Consider the following 20369-nt stretch of genomic DNA (forward strand, 5'->3'; position numbering starts at 1 on the left):
AGAAAGGGCGTGGGAGGCATTAGGTGGAACCATGCGAGACTACTGAACTTCATGGATAAACCAGCAGGGTTCCAGCAACGTCTGATCGATCCATCTATGGTGAAAAAGTAAGCAGTGTTTTCTTTCATTTATCTAGGGTTTCTTTCATTTCTTTAGGGTTTCTTTCATTTATTTAGGTTTTCTTGTGTGTGTGTGCGTGTGTGTGTGTGTGTGTGTGTATACACTTGAATGCACACATGTGGAGATCAGAAGACAACTCTCTTCTCTCACCACATGGGTTCTGGGACTCAAACAGATCATGGGGTTTGGAGGCACCCCACTGGCCCTATTTCCGTTTAGTGTGTGTGTTTAGGACACTTCACAGAACTGATCTGAAGAGCATCTAACTGGCTCCTTTTCACCTTGAGAAAACTCCATCCTTGTCTTTCTTCACACGTCCTTTCTCCACAGGAGCTGACCTCAGACCCAAGCTTCCTGGCAACCGTGCTGTGTGCTTTGGGTGGCTTCTCTGTGCTGTTGGGGCTGGCTTCCCGAGAGCAGCAACTGCAGCGCTGGACTCGGCCTCTTTCTGGCCTCATATGGGCTGCGCTGCTGGCTCTAGGCCACGGATTCCTGTTCACTGGGGGTGTGGTGAGCGCCTGGGACCAGGTGAGGAGACTCACAGTCGGGGCTGCGGGATAGGGACCTCAAACCCAGGCCCTGTGCCCTGAAACCCAGGCCTTCAGCTTCCCACACCCTTCCCAGGTGTCATTCTTCCTCTTCATCATCTTCACTGTATATTCAATGTTGCCTTTGGGCATGCGGGACGCTGCTGTTGCAGGCCTCACCTCGTCACTGTCGCATCTGCTGGTCCTTGGACTCTACCTTGGGTGGCAGCCTGATTCACAGAGGGCTCTGCTACCACAGGTAAAAATGCAATAGTAACCAGGTGGTGACCCATAGCTTTAATGCCAGCACTTGGGCGGCAAAGGCAGTCTGGTCTATAAAGCGGGTTCCTGGATAGCCAGGATTGCTACACAGAGAAACCCTATCTCGAAAACAAACAAGCAAACAAAAAAGCAAGAGTGCAGGTGATATTCCACAGCTGGCTCAGCTGCTTGATAAAAATTCTCTGGGTGTTTGCTGAGCTTGGACTCCAAGGCAGGGCTCAAGTCTGAGTGCAGCATCTAACACAGATAAAGCCTATAGTGACCTCTTGGAGCTGGTACATCAGTGCACCATGCCTGCCTTTACCAGAAGAGGGCAATATAGCCATGGGGAAATCAACGGTGATTCTCCCACAGGTATAGAAGTAAAAAGTGGAAAAATATAATTAGAACTTGAGTAGTTTCTTGAAGATGAAATGGGCTCAGAAGGTGAACGTAGTAGAATGTTGGAGAGGAAATATACACGCAAGACATCTAGACCTAAGTGACCAGGTTAGCCCAGGAGCCAAGAATCTATAGCAAAGAGCATAGAAGAGGAAAAGGACCAGCTCTCCCCCATGGATGTCATAGGGGGGCACCAATTGTCCTGAGATACTTAGGTCCCTAACTGTAGATAGAGCCAGGGTCTCCCCATGCTGTTCTTGGAACCAACCCGAACTACACAGATAGACTCTCCCTGCCCCGCTGGGTGGTGTACTCTCCAAGCCTGGCCTTCACCCACAGCTGGCAGCAAACGCGGTGTTGTTCCTGTGTGGGAATGCGGTAGGAGCATACCACAAGGCGTTGATGGAGCGAGCATTGCGTGCCACATTCCGAGAGGCTCTCAGCTCTCTGCACTCACGCCGGAGGCTGGACACTGAGAAAAAGCATCAGGTCAGTGGGACTAAAGATCAGGAAGGGGACGGCAGCTCAGAAAGAACAGCTTTTTTGGGGGGGGTTCTTTTTTTTTAATAACCTTTCAAAAATTGCATTAATGTTTAACATGCAGTCAAATAACTTTCTTTTTTTCCAGTTTAAATTTAGATAAGAAACGAGGTTGCTTCACAAGTCAGTTCCAGGTCCCTCTCCCATTCCCTCCCCTCCTCCCGTGCCCTCCCCCCAACCCCCCCCCCCGTTATCCCCTCATTCCCAGGGAGGGTGAGGCCCTCCATGGAGGTGTCCATAGTCTGTCATTTCATATAGGGCAGGGCCTAGACCCTTCCCTAAGAGTTCAGGGTGAGAGTGCACCTCACATTGTTCTATGGGAGTCCAAAGTCCGTGTGTATACTTGGGATGGGTACTGATCTGCTGCCCAAGGCTCAATAGGTTCCCTAGGCCTCCTCACTGACACCCAAATTCAGGGGGTATTGATCAGTCCCATGCTGGATTCCCAGGCTGATGCCTGGGATTCAAGAGTTAACCTTTGTCTGGTCAGCTGTTTCTGGGGGTTAAACCAGCCCAGTCTTAATCCCTTTGATCATCGGTCCTCCCTCTCTGTTACTGGCTTTCTTGAGTTACTGGCTTTCTTGAGTTCAGCTCAGTACTTAACCAGCCGCTAAATGAAGTTTCTGTTTCCCAGACTCTCTGGCCATAGGATTGTAGGCTGGCACTCCTCAGATCTATGTCTAAAATCCATATATGAGAGAGTACATGCCATGTTTCTCTTTTTAGCACCTTCCTATGGAGGGGGTTTGGGTGATCCATTTGCCTTTCTCAAGCATTTCCTCTTTTATATGAATGTGACTATTACCCACCCCTGGAAGATAGTCTCTAGGTTCAAATTGAAGCTCAGTGAGATATCTGAGGGTAAGACCCTTGCTGCACAAACCTGAAGCTGTGAGTTCGATTCCTAGAGCCTAATTAAAGGTAGATGGAGATAGCTGTCTCCCCAAAGCTGACCCCTGACCTCCACCCACACACTGTGGCACATGTGCCCACATACACATGCATCATTAAATTAGAGTTTTAGCAGGTATGGTGGTGCCCACCTTTAATCCCTGCTCTTGGGAGGCAAAAGCAGACATACATCTGTGAGTTTGAGGGAGGTCACCCTGGTTTAGATAGTGAGTTCCAGGCCAGCCAGGGCTCCATAGTAAGATACTATCTCAAAATAAAAAGAAGAATAAGTAATGATGATAATGATGAAAGTTACTATAGGAAGATTTCAAATTTAGGTATTGATACTGGGTTCAGTCCCTAAGTGACCAGGACAGAAGGGGATGCTGAAGTCCTGGTAGATGGACTAGTGGGTGGATGGAATGTGCAGGAGAATTTGGAAACCGAGGCTCTTGGTGCTAGGGCACGAGAGGGTTGACAGTGTCATCAGCGGGACTTTCTCTAGGAGCACCTCCTTTTGTCCATCCTTCCTGCCTATCTGGCCCGAGAGATGAAAGCTGAGATCATGGCACGGCTGCAGTCCGTGCAGGCGTCACGGCCAGAGAACACAAACAACTTTCACAGCCTGTATGTCAAGAGGCACCAAGGAGTCAGGTAGGAGAAGGAAGCCGGGAGTGGGGGTGGGGGTGCGGGGGGGGGGCAGGGACCCCGGACCGCAGCCCTGACCTCATCAACACGGTCGCCCTGCGCAGTGTGCTGTATGCCGACATTGTGGGCTTCACTCGGCTGGCCAGTGAGTGTTCCCCGAAGGAGCTGGTGCTCATGCTCAATGAGCTCTTCGGCAAGTTCGACCAGATTGCCAAGGTCAGAGGGGTTTCCCTCCCCAACCAGGGGCCCTCAAATACCATATGCTGGGGAGCCTCTTGCAAGGAAAGCACCCCTCTTGTAAGAAGTCTTACATTACAGGCAAAGCTCCCAGATACTGCAGTAGAAGTAGGAACCGCTCACAAACGATCCCACTCAGGAAGTTGTTACCATCCCCAAGAGAGTTCTCCATGTCTTTACAGACATCCCTAGCATAATGCTTCCAAGTATGTACGGAGGCTTCCAGGCATACTGACCTTGGGAGGCCCTTCTGGGAGAGATTTCCACTTTTGACAACTCAGCTTAGCACCTAATCAGACAAGATGGATGCATCCTAGCTGGGGTCTGCCTCTATGTCCCCCGATCCTGCCAGTATTATCGTGGGCTGATCTGAATGTGCCCTACATAAATATACCAACACTGGGGGAGCCACTCGTACCCCTTGATTATTCCGCTGGTACAGACATCGCAGGAGAGGCCTCAGTCAGCCCCGTTTCAAGGGAGGCCATAGACCTGACCCAGACATGCCCAGCCTCAAAAGTTCTCCAGGAACCCCACAGTTGCTCCCCGCCTTCCCCAACTCCCTCCTACCCCTCTGGCCTCTAACCAGGTTCCTCCACACACCCACACACATACTCCCAGGAGCACGAATGCATGCGGATCAAGATCCTGGGGGACTGTTACTACTGTGTCTCTGGCCTGCCACTCTCGCTGCCAGACCACGCCATCAACTGCGTGCGCATGGGGCTGGACATGTGCCGGGCCATCAGGTCAGCTTGCGTGTGTGAGCAGGAGGGATTCGGAGAAACAGGTGTTGGAGGGAGTGCGGGAGGCAGGGCGGCAGAGTGCTCTGTGAGGAGAGGAGGGGCACGGCAGGACTCAGTTTGTCCTACACTCAGGAAACTTCGGGTAGCCACCGGCGTGGACATCAACATGCGTGTGGGTGTGCACTCGGGCAGTGTGCTCTGTGGGGTCATCGGGCTACAGAAGTGGCAGTATGATGTCTGGTCCCATGATGTCACGTTGGCCAACCACATGGAAGCTGGTGGTGTACCGGGGTAAGACGTGGAGCCTGGGGAATCTATCACATGCTACCGCCCTGCTCACAGGCCCTAGGACAAGTTCAGGGAGATTCTGGGGTGTTGGGAGACACTCCCTGTAACATGGGGCCTTTCTTAAAGTCACGGCTCTGGGATTGGTCTTTGAAAGAAATTAAAGGTTTAGAGGCCTTCTCTCCTGACCTTCACCGCTCCCTCCTTCCAGACGAGTGCACATCACAGGGGCTACTCTGGCCCTGTTAGCAGGGGCTTACGCTGTGGAGAGCGCAGACGTGCAACACCGAGACCCATACCTTCGGGAGCTAGGCGAACCTACATACCTGGTCATCGATCCCCGGGTAAAGGCCCAGCTTGAACCCCACAGACTGGACCAAGCAAACCACACCTAGTCAGAAAGACAGTCTTTCCTTCTGTGCCAGGAACTGAGTCGCTGTGTTGTGTTGTAGGACAAGCCTGTAAGCGTGTGGGAGAGTGGGGTTATACCTTGTTTTCACTCTCAGACTTCACGTGTCCTAGGCTGAGGAGGAAGACGAGAAGAGCACTGCAAAAGGATTACTGTCTTCTTTGGAGGGGCACAAGATGCGGCCATCACTGCTGATGACTCGCTATCTGGAGTCTTGGGGTGCGGCCAAACCTTTTGCCCACTTAAGCCACGTTGACAGTCCCGTATCCACCTCCACTCCACTCCCGGTATGTACGCCTCCATTATAAACCCATTGATGGTTTCTAACCCAGTTCCACAGACACCTTTGAGCCCCAAATAAGCATACGGACTCTATATTAATGATAAAACTGTTGTCTGGTAGCTAGGGCTTCTTATTGGCTAGCTCAGTCTTAATTATTAACCCATTTCTATTAATCTATTTATTTCCATGTGGTCATATCTTACCAGAGAAGGGTCCAGATCTGCTGCTCCTCTTGAGACTACATGGCGACCACTGTCTGTTTATACTTCCCAGAATTCTCCTCCTCCTAGTCCCAGCTATACTCCCTGCCAGGGCAATCAGTGTTTCATTCATCAACCAACAAGAGAAACATAAATACAGAAGAACATCCCCATCAAACCCCTGTGCTTGGGAAAATACAGCCTCCACTGTCACGGGGCTCCACTCCCAGCATCCCCTCCCCCCTGCCAATGAATCACTTGGTATTGTGTGACAGCCCTGAACGGCCTGGTTACCCTAATCAGTGGTTCAGACTTTTTCTTGCCCGCCCTTCCCCATAGACGCCACGCCCACCGCACCTCAGCCTTCCCTTCCCCTGCCATCCAAAGGAGATAGGTAACCCACCTCCTCCTGACTCAGCACATGCGTCCACCGGTAAATGCCTCTGTCAAGGTCCACTACTGCAGGTTCATACTTTGATGTGGGCAAGCTGGGATTTGCCTCTACTCCTCAGCACTCAGACATGAGTAAGTGAGGTGACAGGGACAGTTGCTCTTGGCCGTGAAGAAGAAAGGCATCTCGAGTAGGCATGGCGGTGTCAGAGGGGAAACTGGGTATACAGCTTATCTGGGTGAAGCTAGGGCAGGACCTGCTGCTGGTGAACCTAAGTAAGACTTAGAGGTGGCCTGTGACCCACCTGTCGTGGAGGCTCTTGGGTCTCCCCACCAACGGCTTCTCAGGGTTGGTGCTCAGTGTGGGAGCCAGGCCATGCTCCTAAAGGCGTGTGTTTTAGCCTACTCTCCCCTACCACCCTGTGTCTCCCAAATCTGCTCCACACTCCAGCCGCCTTTCTGATGCTCTCCCAGAGCAGAGTTAGATGCACCTGGTTGGATTTTTGAGCCGTCTTCAGAGAGTTCTGTGTTACATCCTCTCGCCTTCCTTTTCAATCCGGCAGAAACTACCTAGACATCAGTAGTCAGTGGGGATGAGGGGACACTGGCGGCAACGGCTCTAGGAAGGATTTCAGACATCAGTCTAGGGAAGGAAGAGGTCACAGGGGTTAAATGAGTAGGAGGAAGAGAAAGTGAGACTCCAAGAGCGCACACCCTATTGCAAAACGAGGCCTCCATGGTGCAGAAGGAGCGCTTCGTGGAGTTTGCCACAAGCTCAACGAGACAACCGTGGGTACAGTTCTTGCAACAGAAATGTCAACCAGAGTGTTACTGTGCCAGATACCTGTCAGGGTATCGAGACAAGCACAGCTTGCTTAAGGGTATGTCTTGATTGGAGCGGGGCCTCATCAGCCCAGAAACTAGCCTATGAAAACCCAGGACCTCAGTCAAATATTAGTGATTCCCAAAATGACATTGTCTCTCTCTCCCTCCTTCCCCCTCTCCCTCCCTGTCTCATGTGTCCTAAGCTGACTTTGAATTCACTATATATCCGAGGATGTCCTTGGAATTTCTGATCTCCACCACCCAAGTACAGAAATTACAGATGCGGTCCACTACACCTAGTTTTATATGATCTTGGGTATCAAACCCAGGGCTGCATGTATTCTAGACAAGAATCTGCTTACTCCTTTTTAAGATTTATTTATTATGTATACAGTGTTCTGCCTGAATGTATGTCTACACCAGAAAAGGACACCAGATCTCCTTACGAATGGTTGTTGAGCCTGGGAATTGAACTCAGACCCAATGGAAAAACAGCCAGTGCTCTTAACCTGAGCTCTCTCTCCAACCCCACATCTGCTTACTCCAACTATTGTGGAACTTAGCAGTTGTAGAGAAGTATTTGTGCTAAAATGCTCCATCCATACATTGATTCTTTCATTGTTCTATTGTTTGAGACAAGACCTCACTATATAGCCCAACTGGAAGTCATCTTCCCTCCTCAGGCCTCCTGGGTGCTGGAATTATATGCTGCCACACCTACCTGTCCCTCATAACTGTTTTAATGCTTTCTGTGTCAGCCACTAGGATAACTCTTGAAAATATAGAAATGGGTAGGTATTTTTCCTACTTTTTTGTTTTGTTTTGTTTTGTTTTTTGTTTGTTTGTTTTTGTTTTTTGAGACAGGTTTCTCTGTATTGTTTTGGAGGCTGTCCTGGAACTCGCTCTGTAGACCAGGCTGGTCTCGAACTCACAGAGTCCTCCTGCCTCTGCCTCCCGAGTGCTGGGATTAAAGGCGTGCGCCATCAATGTAACTTCAGACATAATGGAGTAATGAGGTTGACGAAAGCCAAGCCTGGACATACACGCATACTTAGGCCCCAGGCTGTCACCCTCTCCTCAGTATCTCATTCGCCCCCTTCCTTCCCAATGTACCCAGTTTGATTTGTGACCCTGCTTCCATCAAATGAACCAAGGAGGGTAGGAAACGATGGTCAACATTCTTCTTGTGCTGGACTGAGGGGCACAGGACATCACTTTGTCCCTCAGTAATTGCTTTTTTATACCTGGCCATTTTTATAACTTTGCACATATTGTGTGTGCCTTTGGGTGAAGAAAAGAGTGACTATATGACTAACAATCAAACTGAATTCCCTTCCTTTTCTTTCTTCTCCATACCTTGTTACCTACCTTGACCAGCTGTCTCTCAGCTCAGCATAGCTGACCTCACAAAAGGTCAGAGAGGGAACAACGTTTTCTGCATAGTCACTTCAATTCAAATCAATGAATTCTTTAGTATTCAAGGACGATGGAAAAGTCCCTGCCTTTAGAATCTGCAGCCTTTTTTTTATATTTATTTATTTATATCATGTATATTAATGCTCTATCTGTATATATGACTTTATGCCAGAAGAGGGCATCAGATCTCATTACAGATGGTTGTGAGCCACCACATATTTGCTGGGAATTGAACTCAGGTCCTCTGGAAGAGCAGCCAGTGCTCTTAACCTCTGAGCCATCTCTCCAGGCCCTAGAATTCATAGTCTTTAAGGAGACACAGAACTAACAGCCACCCAAATATAGAGAAGATAAAGGGTTGCCCAGTTGCTCATGTTCTCCAAGAGGAAGTGAAGACTTTAAAGACTCTGGAAGTCTATAGAGTTATGAGGAAATAGCGTTTGAAATGATCTTCCTGGGTAAGTAGGATATGGTACAGGAGGCCATTAGAAGCAGAAGAAACAGCCAGATCAAGTTCACACAGTCAAGGACATGTGCAGAAAACTTAATCATGTTTACAGTCTGTCTCCATGAAGGGGGAGTACTCATAGCTCCATCATGTGTTCTCAACAGGAAAAGGCCTTCAGCCCCCAATGGAGCCTGGACCGGTGAGGAAACCTCATCTTTGACAGTGGGGCACACTGGGTGAATCCTCCCTAGGGATTGCTCTGCTTCCTTTGAGGACCTTTGTGGTAAGAGGTTGGGCTGTCACTCTGCAGGAGTCGCACGCCACGGGGACTAGATGATGAACTGGACACTGGGGATGCCAAGTTCTTCCAGGTCATCGAGCAACTCAATTCTCAGAAGTACGAGAGACAGAGGGCTGCGGGCTGGAGGCCCTGAGGTTGTGTGGTGGAGAAGGGTGGGAGTGTCCCGGGAGATCTGGAGGAAGTGGGGAGCCGTCCTAGAAAACGAGCCTCAGGACCACCTCCACATGTCCTGCCCCGGCCTCCCCCATCCTCCTCCTGCCCCACACCAGACAGTGGAAGCAGTCGAAGGACTTCAACCTCCTGACACTGTACTTCAGAGACAACGAGATGGAGAAACAGGTGGGATGGAGAACGAAACACCAAAAGATCTCCCAGCCCTGGCCCCTGCCCCTGGGAAGGCTTAGGACTTCTATTCCTACCTGTCTTTCCCAGCTCTGCATGGTTTGGGACCCTAGGATGAGGGGGTTGTCCCTCTCTTAAAAAGTCATGCCAAGTGTCATGGTACGCGCCCGTAATCCTACCACTTGGGAAGTGAAGGTAAAAGGATCAGGAGTTCCAGGTCATCCTGGACTATATAGCTTGTCTGAGGTCAACCCAGGTTACATGACAAAAAAAATGTCATCTGTAGGCTGAGTTATTTGTGTAGATGAACTGGAGGTGGGGAGTGAGTCTGGGGACCCACCTCTTGCCTGGGTCGATACCTTCCAGGCCATGCTCAATACCAATGCGTTGTCTCCCTCTACCCACTCTGCCTCCAGTATCGGCTCTCTGCACTGCCCGCCTTCAAATACTATGCAGCCTGCACCTTCCTGGTTTTTCTATCCAACTTCACTATCCAAATGCTGGTGACAAACAGGTGAGATCACACCAGGCAACAGCTGTGTTGTCTCTTCTGTGTAGAACCCTAACCCTTCCTGACCCATGACCCACACTCTCTTCTGTTGGCACCTTCCCCTGAGTTTCAGAAACCCACCCACATCCTCTGGAGATAATCACAGTCCTTATCTTAGTGCACATCCTGGGGCTGGGGCCGCAGCCGAGCCGCAGAGAGCAGCATCCGTGTCATGAGGCCCTAGGTTCAGTTCTCAGTACTGAAAAACATGTACATCCAGACCGCTTTCAGTCACCTGTATCTTTGAACAGTGACCACATCCCCATGAAGGGCGTGGTGTGCTCATCAGCAAGCCCAGCTCTCACAGCTAATGACTGACTCAAGCCTAGGCCACTACTCTGACGAGGAAGGCCTCATTCAGCATTCAGAGGTCAATGAGCTTCAGCCCAGAGGCTGACTGATTCAGCCCTGGCCACTCTCGTGAATCCTCTGCTCCCTTCAGTGCTGTCCCAACTTTATCAGTTCCTGTTCCACTGGAACGCTGCTCTAGACTGTTGGTTCCCAGAACATGTCCTTCCTTAGACCCCACCAGCAGCCACTCCCCTCCCCCAGCCCATCTCCCAACCAGATGGCAGGCACAGCCCCTCACAGCAGAGCTCATTCTGGCACTTCAAAGCTTTTCTCTTGTCCTCTCTTAGGCCCCCAGCTCTGGCCATCACCTATAGCATCACCTTCCTCCTCTTCCTCCTCCTCCTCTTCGTCTGCTTCTCAGAGCACCTGATGGTAAAGAGGTCTGGGGAGAGGGGAGTGACAAGCTGGAGCCCTAGCCACAACCTGGCCTGCAGCCATGACCCCTGTCCTCCTCCCACAGAAGTGTATCCAGAAAGGTCCCAAAATGTTGCACTGGCTGCCTGCACTGTCTGTCCTGGTAACTACACGGCCAGGACTTCGAGTAGCCCTGGGCACTGCCACTATCCTCCTGGTGTTCACCATGGCCATCGCCAGCCTGGTGAGGACAAAACAGGGGAGAGGGGTTCTGTCTCCCATCATCAGGGCATACTGGACCTGTCGGGTTGAAAGGGAATCCCTGGATCTAGAATGACAGTTGAAGAAAGATCAATGGATGCTGGGAGGGGTGTGTGTGTGTGTGTGTGTGTGTGTGTGTGTGTGTGTGTGTATCCTACCCTCATTGTTAACACTTCACTGAATGCCCTTTCTATCTTTTTCCTCTATAGGCATACATTATTCTTAGCTTACTTGGCTGAAGTTTACAGAAAATATAATTGTTCCTAGAATTCAATAGGAATCATTCCCCAGCCAAATGAGAAAGAGAAGGAGGGAGGGAGGGAGGGAGGGAAGAAGGGAGGGAGAGAGAGAAAGAAAGAGAGGGAGAGGGAGATAGGGAGAGAAGTGGGAAGGAAGGAAGGAAGAAAAGAAGAAAGGAAGGAAGGAAGGAAGGAGGCCTAGAGAGGCTGAGTAGTTGGCAAGAGCTGACACTGGTTTGATAATATACTAGTATTCATGACATTTCTCACAGTCCCTCTTGCCAGTAAGGTCCTGTCTGAAGCCCTCTCACCAATCAGAAGTAGCAGAAATGCCCTTTATAGGAGTCTGGCTTTAACCCATCCCTAGCTCAGCTGCAACCCAACTGAAGCCTCCCCTGGACCCAAGGAGTTTACCTGCCCTCAGTCCATCTCCTCCTGCAGCTCCTCCTGCCAGTGTCATCAGACTGCCTTTTCCTGGCTTCCAACGCATCTTCCATGGCTTTCAACGCTTCCTGGGAGCTGCCAGGATCCCTGCCTCTCATCAGTATCCCAGTGAGTGTTTCTGTACGGCCCTGGGTCTCCTTCCCCGCACTCTTCCTCACCAGCCCACCAACTCATAAGCTGAAGAGCACGCCACCCAAGACACTATTCATATCTAGTGTCTGTTTTCATGAATGTCATCCCGATATGCCCAATGTGCCCAGTGCCCTGGGAGAACAGAAACCCTGGGCCTTCTTCCAGAACTATCTGGGGACACCTCTGACCACTTTGCCCGGCCCCACAGTACTCCATGCATTGCTGCGTGCTGGGTTTCCTCTCCTGTTCCGTTTTTCTGCACATGAGCTTCGAACTGAAACTCCTGCTGCTTCTGCTGTGGCTGGTGGCATCCTGTTCCCTATTTCTGCACTCCCACGCCTGGCTGTCCGACTGCCTCATCGCCCACCTCTATCGAAGTCCTTTGGACCCCAGGTTAGCCCAATCACAGGACACGCCTACCCAAGACCTCGAGGCTGTGACTAAGACAGGGCTCAGCAGAGCTTCCTTGTCTCACAGGCCCAAGCACCCCAAGGCATAGGGGGTGGGTCTCGGGGGCTCTGGGCACTGGGAGCGGGAAGGATGCGATCAGGGAGGGGCAGGGCAAGGAATGATCTTGATTCTGATCCCTCAGGCCAGGGGTGCTGAAGGAACCCAAACTGATGGGCGCCATCTCTTTCTCCATCTTCTTCTTTACGCTCCTCGTCCTGGCTCGGCAGGTACATCTCAGTCAGTCCTCCAGGGCCTCCCTGTGAATGGCAGGGGCTGGGCCCCCATATTGGTAATTTGTCTGTCTCATCTCCAGGGCTGAGTCCAAGTAATAGGGCCACGGAAACTTCCGAGAGAGTGTTCCAACTCTATTTCTTACTTCTTCACTCTCCAAATCACTCAGGTTCTCACCATCGCTCCTCTCCTCCCCCCATATCTAAGAAAAACCATGGTTGTGAAAAATGCCCGCTGCTCATTCTACAGAACCTAATTTGAAATAGACCTTAAAAGCCGTCTCTCTCCAGGACAGTTGTGCCTTAACCCTTATCTCTAAGCGGGATGGGGGGTATTGGGCATTGTTCTATTACCCTAGAATGAGTACTACTGCCGCCTGGATTTCCTGTGGAAGAAGAAGCTGAGGCAGGAGCGAGAGGAGACCGAGACAATGGAGAACCTGACCCGGCTCCTCCTGGAGAATGTGCTCCCGGCACATGTGGCCCCCCAGTTCATCGGCCAGAACCGGCGCAATGAGGTGACTCCCAACCCCACACCCCAGAGGCGCACATGCCACTGGGACTGTCAGAGCATAACCTTGGGCTTCGCCCTTGGTGGCCACAAAATCTGTGCTTCGAGCTTCTGTTTAGAAGGAACATCTCTTCTGGAGTAGCATCTCAGTAGTAGAGCTTGCCTACCATGCAGGAGGCCCATGGCCGGGAGGAAGGGCGGGGCAGGGGGCATCTTTCCACATCACGGCCATGTCACACCTTTCAGAAGCCCTAGTCAAATGGTGGTGTGAATTGTCTGAAGAGTGTCACCCGTCCCTCTAGTTCTACAATATCCGATATGGTAACTTACCCATCTGTCCATTCAAGCCCATTTTAATTAATTAAACAAAAATTCAGTTCTCTGGGGCTCAGGGGGTAAAGAAGGCCTCATAACCTGGAACACATAAAGGTGGAAGGAGAGAACTAACTCCCGAAAGTTGTCCTCTGAGCGTCACACGCATGCTGTGGCATGTACACACACACACACACACGCACGCGCACACACACACGTTAATAAATTCATTCAAAAAACACTAGTTCCAAAAAAGTAAATTGGGTCATTTTGCTGCCTCCCCCACACCCTGAGTGGTGAGCCCCCTGACTCAGCCCTCTTCAGACTCACTCCCTGGGTGAAGCATGGGGCTGCGGGCCAAGCGTCTCCCCATTCCTCCTGCTCGCAGGACCTCTACCACCAGTCCTACGAATGTGTGTGTGTCCTCTTTGCATCGGTCCCGGACTTTAAGGAATTCTACTCTGAGTCTAACATCAACCATGAGGGTCTGGAGTGTCTGCGGCTGCTCAACGAGATAATTGCTGATTTTGATGAGGTGCGTGCCAAGCTGGGTTCTCCCATCCCTTCTCCTTCCACTCTGCTCTCCTGACCTTTTGGCCACGCCCACTCCCCAGCATCTCCAGCCCTCGCTGTCCACCCCCCACCCCGCTCTTTCTCTTCAACCATCTCCTTCCCACTACTACTTCTAGCCTGCTGCTTTAGCTGCAAAGGCCTGGGGCAGGCTTTTTGGAGAAGGGAAGGTGAAAGCAATGGAGAGGGGAGACACGGCCTCTTCTCTCTACAGCTGCTCTCCAAACCGAAGTTCAGTGGGGTAGAGAAGATCAAAACTATCGGCAGCACCTACATGGCAGCCACGGGCTTGAACGCCACCTCTGGACAGGACACACAGCAGGTACAGCGACCCTCCCGTCACCCCTCCTAGGGGCTTCCATTGGCGGGCTTCTTCATGAGTTGGACTTATTTCTGCGCCCATCATGGTGTGTGGACTTGTTTACCAGGATGCAGATCGAAGCTGCAGCCATCTGGGCACCATGGTGGAGTTTGCAGTGGCCCTGGGATCTAAGCTGGATGTCATCAACAAACACTCATTCAACAACTTCCGCCTGCGTGTGGGTGAGGGGCCTCCTTTGCTGGGGCAATGTGGTACCTCCTCTGCCCTCTCTAAGACCCTCATTAGCTGCTCTCCAGCTCATCCCTGGACCCCCTCTCCAGACTTACTCTCTTGGCTGAAGCATAAAGCTGCTAGTCTAAGAGCTAAAGATTCGCCCTTTCCTCCCCTAATCCTCCAACCCCAAAAACTCTCTTATAAAAACCACCTGACCAGGCCCGGCAGTGGTGGCACATGCCTTTAATCCCAGCACCTGAGAGGCAGAGGCAGAGTGAGGCGAATCGCTGTGAGTTCGAGGCCAGCCTGGTCTACAGAGTGAGTTCCAGGACAGCCAAGGCTACACAGAGAAACCTTGTTTCAAAAAACAAAAAAACACCAAAACCAAAAAAACCACCTGACCTTCTATCTTCCTTAATCTTCTTCTTCAAAGTCCGCCCCCATCAAAGTCCCTCATTACCACATTTCTTACTAGGGTTGAACCACGGACCAGTTGTAGCAGGAGTGATTGGGGCACAGAAGCCACAATATGACATCTGGGGGAACACAGTGAACGTGGCCAGCCGCATGGAGAGTACGGGAGTTCTTGGCAAGATTCAAGTGCGAGAACTATGTTGGAGGCATGGGGGAGGGGACAGAGATAAGGCTACCCTGCATTCCCTTACCCCTCCTCCAATTGCAGGTGACAGAGGAGACAGCTCGAGCCCTGCAATCCCTGGGTTATACATGCTACAGCCGGGGTGTCATCAAGGTCAAAGGCAAAGGGCAACTTTGTACCTACTTCCTGAACACAGACCTGACAAGAACCGGATCTCCCTCAGCCCCGTAGGCACCTCAAACCCGTCCTCTAAGATCTTCAATAAAATGTCTACGAGGCATCTGAATCAGCCTGTGGGTCAGAAGCTGCCAGTGTAGCTGGAAGCCACCTCCTTGCTCCTCAATGGCAGTGTCTTCCAGAACTGTGTTCCTAGGCCTGTCATTCTGAGATATCTTGTACAGGGTGGGGGTCCCAGGTGGTGGCTTCTGGGGGATGGCAGGTACTCAGATGGGATCTGATGCCCGAGTCCCCAGTGAGACTTCCTTGGGAGATGGAGAGAAGGAAAGCCATCTCCCAGAACTCTCCTGCGAGGATGTTAGGGTTATGCCATCAAGGACATTTACCACGGACTTCTGGGAAGCCACTTCACAAGAACTGATTTTCTCAGAAGGCCCCCTGAGTCATGGCGCTGAAGCAATGAGAATTAGGAGTATATCTGCCCATGTGATCCTTCCAAAATTGTGAACCGCGGGGAACTAAAGAACCGTTGTGAGGGACCCCACCAGAGTGGTACCCCCTAGCACCAATAAACACCCCCAGCGCCGCACAACGTGCACCTCATTCACAGGCTTAACCTGATTTGAGAATTTAGTTTTAATCGTAAAGATGCCTCAGAAGCCAGGCCAGAGCATGTTGTCTCTTTGCCCTGACTCGCCTCACCCCTCCCTCTTTTCCGCTTGAGCCCAGTCCCCAACCTGTTCTGATCCAGATACAGAAGTGGGTCAGGCCAGAGCTATGAATGTCTTTCCACCCAGCCCTCGACAGTTCACTTCACTCAGGAGGGGTTGGAGGAGGTCATGAAGCTGTCGGTGGGGCCTGACTCAGGGCAGGCGGGTGTGGACTTCTGGGTCTGGCACAGGGTGCCACCGCGGCGGGTGCTGGACGCTTCGGAACCGGTGGCCTCCAGCAGCTTGACTACGAAGCCCACGCCCGCTGAGCGCAGCAAGCCGCCGCCCGCGCACGCGTACAGCACCGGGTTCACGCTGCTGCTCAGGAAGGCCAGCGCGATGAGCACGTAACGAGCCAGCTTCAGACGCCTGCCCGCGGAGTCGTCCCTGTCCCAGCCCGCCAGCGCGCGGCCCGCTTCCACCAGGTTCACCAGGTGGTAAGGCAGCCAGAAGGCGGCGAAGGCCAGGATGATGAGCACCACCAGGCGGCCGGTGCGGCGACTGCGGCGGAAGCGCCGAGCCTGCAGCCTGCGTCCGATGTCGGAGTAGCTGGCCACCACCGCCAAGAAGGGCAGCAGGAAGCCCGTGATGGTTTCAAAGAGCAGGTGAAAGGCCCGATGCCCGTCGCTGGGGTAATCCGGCTGGCAGACCAGAGTCAGAGTCCTGTTGTTCTGCGTTACTGTGCGGTACGCAATGACCGGTGTGGCCAGCAGAAAAGACACCAACCAGATGCTTGCCAACACCCACAGGGCAACCGTCTTAGTGCGCACCTTCTGGGACATAAAGGGGCGGGCCACCGCCAATGAGCGGTCCAGACTCATGATGGTGATAAGCAGGACACTAGCATACATGCTTACTCCACAAACATAGTGGCACAGGCGGCAACCGGTCACTTTAAAACTCCACGTGCCTTGAGCCAGGAAGTGTAGAAAAAAGGGAGCGGTGAGCAACACAGCCAAGTCGGCCAGAGCCAAGTTCAGCACCAGCAGGGCGGTGACAGAGCGTTTCTGCATCCTTCTCAGGATGCTCCACACCACAAAGATATTGCCAGGAAGCCCCACAGCCAGGGCCACAGACAGTAAGACAATAGGCAGAGACAGAGACATGCCACCAGGAGAGGAAGCTGCTGCAGGAGATGTAGTGTTTGGAGCCATCAGAAGGACCTAGAGAGTAGAAAGTAGGCACACCCATGAGGAGAAAGCCGAAGGATTCTTGACACTCACACACTCACTAGCATGAGTACTCTGATTTCCAAAATCAGAAGTTTCAGAGGCACCTCCAAATACACACCACGCCATCACTGTCAACCTCATTGTCTTCAAGGGACCTGGTTGAACAGAAAGACTAATTTCCTAACTGGACTCTGGGGCCCCTTCTTTGCCACAGACCCAGTTGCAAAATATACAGCAACAGTGGCGGTTGACCCTTTTCCCCCTGTGAGACCCTGGAACCCAGCACCAGACTGGAAGATTGTCTTCTCCACAGCTGCACCCATGAAAGGCTAGCTCTTCTGTCTCCTGAGAGACATCTATCCACTTAGCACACGACATTCTCCCAACCTACTCACTCTCTCCAGAGCTGACCAGAGCACCAGGAAGACGCGGGACAGGGAGGAGTTAATTCATAGACAGACCTGAGAACAGTCCTTTTACAGTGCTCGGGCTGTCCTTGAAGATTCCTTCTCACCATTTCTCCAAGTTACTCCTGTCATACTTACACACTCACACACTCACATTCACACTCAAACACACACACACACACACACACACACACCATCCAGTTCCTAGGATACTTACAAGGTTTTCCAGATGCCACGTCTAGGTTCAGGGCAGAGTCGTGGGACAGACAATTCTTGGATCTGTCCCAGTGCTAGGGTCTTGGTCTCACTTCTAAGTCTGCCGACTAAATCAGCCAGAGAGGAAGTACCACAGAGCAGAAGAGGGGGAAGATGCATCTTCCTGAGGGTGAGGCTGAACAAAACCCCACACCCTCCCTCACTGTTAGGGAGGGACAATCTTTGTGTTCCAGAGTGGCCCAGAGGGAGGAAGACTCACTCCTTGGGTGGAGCTAAATGAGAAGTACCCAGGAAAAGACAGTGAGCTAGGAAAGAGGGGTGCCAGGAGGGAGTTGGCTGGGGTGTGGTCTAAAAATGCAGGTCTAGACTAGAGAGGTGAACAAAGTTATGGATTATATCATAGGAGAAGAAAGCAGGGCTCAGAATGAAACTGCTGGTTTAAAAATTACCTTTGTATCTGATGTTTAAAATGTACAGATAGCCGGGCATTGGTGGCACACGCCTTTAATCCCAGCATTCGGGAGGCAGAGGCAGAGGCAGGTGGATCTCTGTGAGTTCAAGGCCAGCCTGGTCTACAGAGCGAGTTCCAGGACAACCTCCAAAACAATACAAAGAAACCCTGTCTTGAAAAACCAAAAAAAAAAAAATGTACACATAGCATAGTTTTTAGATTAATGGGAAACATAAGTTGATGCTCTATGCATTGTTGTGGGTTAGGTAACATCATGATATAAAAACTCTATGTATTGTTGTGGGTTAGGTAACATCATGATATAAAAACGTCATATTAGGGTCAAGGCCATCGTAGGCTATGTGAGACTCAGAGAGACAGACGGACACACACCGAGGGTGGGGGATATCAGTGAGAATGTTCCAGAAATGAATGAAGGGGAAGCAACCTGTTCTTGACTTCGGGCCAAACAATAGTCTTGGTGTGGATACTGGGAGAAGCCATCTCCAGCACCTCCCATGACAGGGTAGCCAACTCCTCATTCTTTTTGAGAGAAGTCAAAGTCTAAGTGATCTCCTTTCTAACACAAAATAACGGATTTCTTTCCTTCCGCTACCACTTGGCCGTGTAGCACCCCCATTGGACTTTCTCAGGGGGTGCTAGGCAAGATGGGTGCCAAGTCCTACGTCCGTCCCCGACAGCCTTGAATCGCCCCACTCCACCTAGCTTCAACTGGGACAGAGAAAACGAGGGCTCAGCTAGGCTGCGCTGACAATGAAGAGCAGACGCCGTGGCACGCCACGCGGGCAGCGACACCTCCTCACTCCAGCCCTGCCACAAACAAAAGCACCTAAGGTTGTGCAAAGAGGGGGGGTGGCACACGCCTCTAATTACAGCACTCGGAGGCAGACACAGGTGGATCTCTGTGAGTTCGAGGCCAGCCTGGTCTACAGAGTGAGTTCCAGGACAGCCAGGGCTTTTACACAGAGAAACCCTGTCTCAAAAAAAAAAAAAAATTTAAAGACTGGGAACAGATAAACAGCCTCTAAAGCATCCGTCCGCGAAAGAAAGGATGTCAGCTCCCTCGGCAATCTCCCAAGAACGCGTTCCTTCAGCCTGTTGCTTACCAGGAAAGATGAAAAGCACAATGGCGGCCACCGAGGCTCCTTATGCTTTCCAGCGCCCTCACTTGCTGTACATTGAGAAAAGCCAGATCAGCCATGACCCAGTAACTGCCAAGCAGAGGATATGATGAAAAAGAGGCTGAAACCACATCGTGAACTAAAGGCAGAGTTGAGGAAGAGCTCTCTGACCACACGGGTGTGTAAGGTGAAGCGTTTGTGATGGGGGAAGTTCAGGAACCAAGAACTCTGTTTACAGAGAGAAGCCTCTGCATCAGAGCTCCGAGGCCAACCGGAGCCCTTCCAAACAGACAGTGGGCTGAGCTGCACTTCCCCTCAGACTGCTTCAAATTCCTTGTGGAGTGGCCTATCCTCCAGAGACTGGGCACCCTAAGCATGCTTCCTCTCTAGTTCAGAGGTCATTTCAACCCCGGTTCCGGGCTCCTAGCATGAGCCTAGAGATCGGCTTTCCTTCTTTTTCTGTTGACCTCTGCCTGAAGGATGAGAGAAACATTGGAGTAGAGCCCAGAGTAACCACTTGGGAGGTCAACTAGCTCAGTCTGCTGGGGACAGATGGGTCTAGGGACAGGAAATTTTGAGGGCTAGTAAGAATGTTCTGAGACAATGAGGATGGACTGGTCATGTGTGCATCCATGATGTCCCCTAAAGAAAAAAAAAACTTGCATTCTACTGTCCCCAAATCAAAAGTGTCTTTGGGGTTCTAAATCTGATAATAGGGAGATTCCAAAGTTGGAGGCTGGGAAGTAGTGGAGAAGGGTTGGGAACAGCCAGCACTTGGTAAGAGGGAAGGCAACAGACAGAGTAAGGGAAGGTGCCACCTTCCTAAACGTTTCTTTCCTTTTTCCAGATATTCCAGCCATTCGCCACACTTCCTCTTCATCAATCCTCAAACTTCCTCTTGTAAAGCAAGTGCTGGTTCCTGGGCTTGCTCACAGACCTGGTGGCCTTTAGAGGGGGCACAGGGGGAGCAGAGGGTCAGAGGGAAAGTTAAGTCTTGTAGTCCCAGGCTCCTGAAACATATCCGGTCATGCGCCTCCCTCTCGCTGTGCTCACCGTGCTGACCAGAACATTTTCTTTTCACACTGCACAGATTTACTCCCCGTAGTGGCCACTTTCTTCCTCCTACAGGCTTCTTGGTTTGTTTTGTTTTATTTTGTTTCGTCTTTCAAGACAGGGTTTCTCTGTGGCTTTGGAGGCTGTCCTGGAAACAGCTCTTGTAGACCAGGCTGGTCTCGAACTCACAGAGATCCGCCTGCCTCTGCCTCCCAAGTGTTAGGATTAAAGGC

At 51.4% G+C, this 20369-nt stretch overlaps 2 protein-coding genes across 2 annotated transcripts in view; one reads left to right on the forward strand and one right to left on the reverse strand.

The window, feature by feature from the left end:
* Adcy4 (adenylate cyclase 4) overlaps positions 1–15094 on the forward strand; it is a 16683-nt gene extending 1589 nt beyond the window's left edge. Inside the window, exons 3-26 of the mRNA XM_005085621.4 lie at positions 451–648; positions 745–906; positions 1650–1799; positions 3247–3395; positions 3494–3605; positions 4248–4375; positions 4505–4663; positions 4869–5001; positions 5180–5353; positions 8793–8827; positions 8939–9025; positions 9199–9268; positions 9688–9785; positions 10460–10544; positions 10633–10770; positions 11468–11578; positions 11811–11995; positions 12195–12279; positions 12642–12800; positions 13494–13640; positions 13890–13997; positions 14104–14218; positions 14686–14810; positions 14893–15094. Of these exons, the coding sequence (XP_005085678.1) occupies positions 451–648; positions 745–906; positions 1650–1799; positions 3247–3395; positions 3494–3605; positions 4248–4375; positions 4505–4663; positions 4869–5001; positions 5180–5353; positions 8793–8827; positions 8939–9025; positions 9199–9268; positions 9688–9785; positions 10460–10544; positions 10633–10770; positions 11468–11578; positions 11811–11995; positions 12195–12279; positions 12642–12800; positions 13494–13640; positions 13890–13997; positions 14104–14218; positions 14686–14810; positions 14893–15039 (3060 nt within the window). The 3' untranslated portion in view covers positions 15040–15094. The remainder of the gene's footprint in view (positions 1–450; positions 649–744; positions 907–1649; positions 1800–3246; positions 3396–3493; positions 3606–4247; positions 4376–4504; positions 4664–4868; positions 5002–5179; positions 5354–8792; positions 8828–8938; positions 9026–9198; positions 9269–9687; positions 9786–10459; positions 10545–10632; positions 10771–11467; positions 11579–11810; positions 11996–12194; positions 12280–12641; positions 12801–13493; positions 13641–13889; positions 13998–14103; positions 14219–14685; positions 14811–14892) is intronic.
* Positions 15095–15603: 509 nt separating this feature from the next.
* On the reverse strand, positions 15604–20310 carry Ltb4r (leukotriene B4 receptor). The gene is made up of 2 exons (XM_005085619.4): positions 17492–20310; positions 15604–16858 (listed from the first exon to the last, which is right to left on the reverse strand). The coding sequence occupies exon 2, from the start codon at positions 16847–16849 to the stop codon at positions 15803–15805; it is 1047 nt and encodes a 348-aa protein (XP_005085676.1). The 5' UTR covers positions 16850–16858; positions 17492–20310; the 3' UTR covers positions 15604–15802.
* Between the last annotated feature and the right edge of the window lie 59 nt (positions 20311–20369).

Source organism: Mesocricetus auratus, unplaced genomic scaffold (genome assembly GCF_017639785.1).
Source record: "Mesocricetus auratus isolate SY011 unplaced genomic scaffold, BCM_Maur_2.0 Super-Scaffold_100707, whole genome shotgun sequence".
Classification (NCBI taxonomy): Eukaryota; Metazoa; Chordata; class Mammalia; order Rodentia; family Cricetidae; genus Mesocricetus; species Mesocricetus auratus.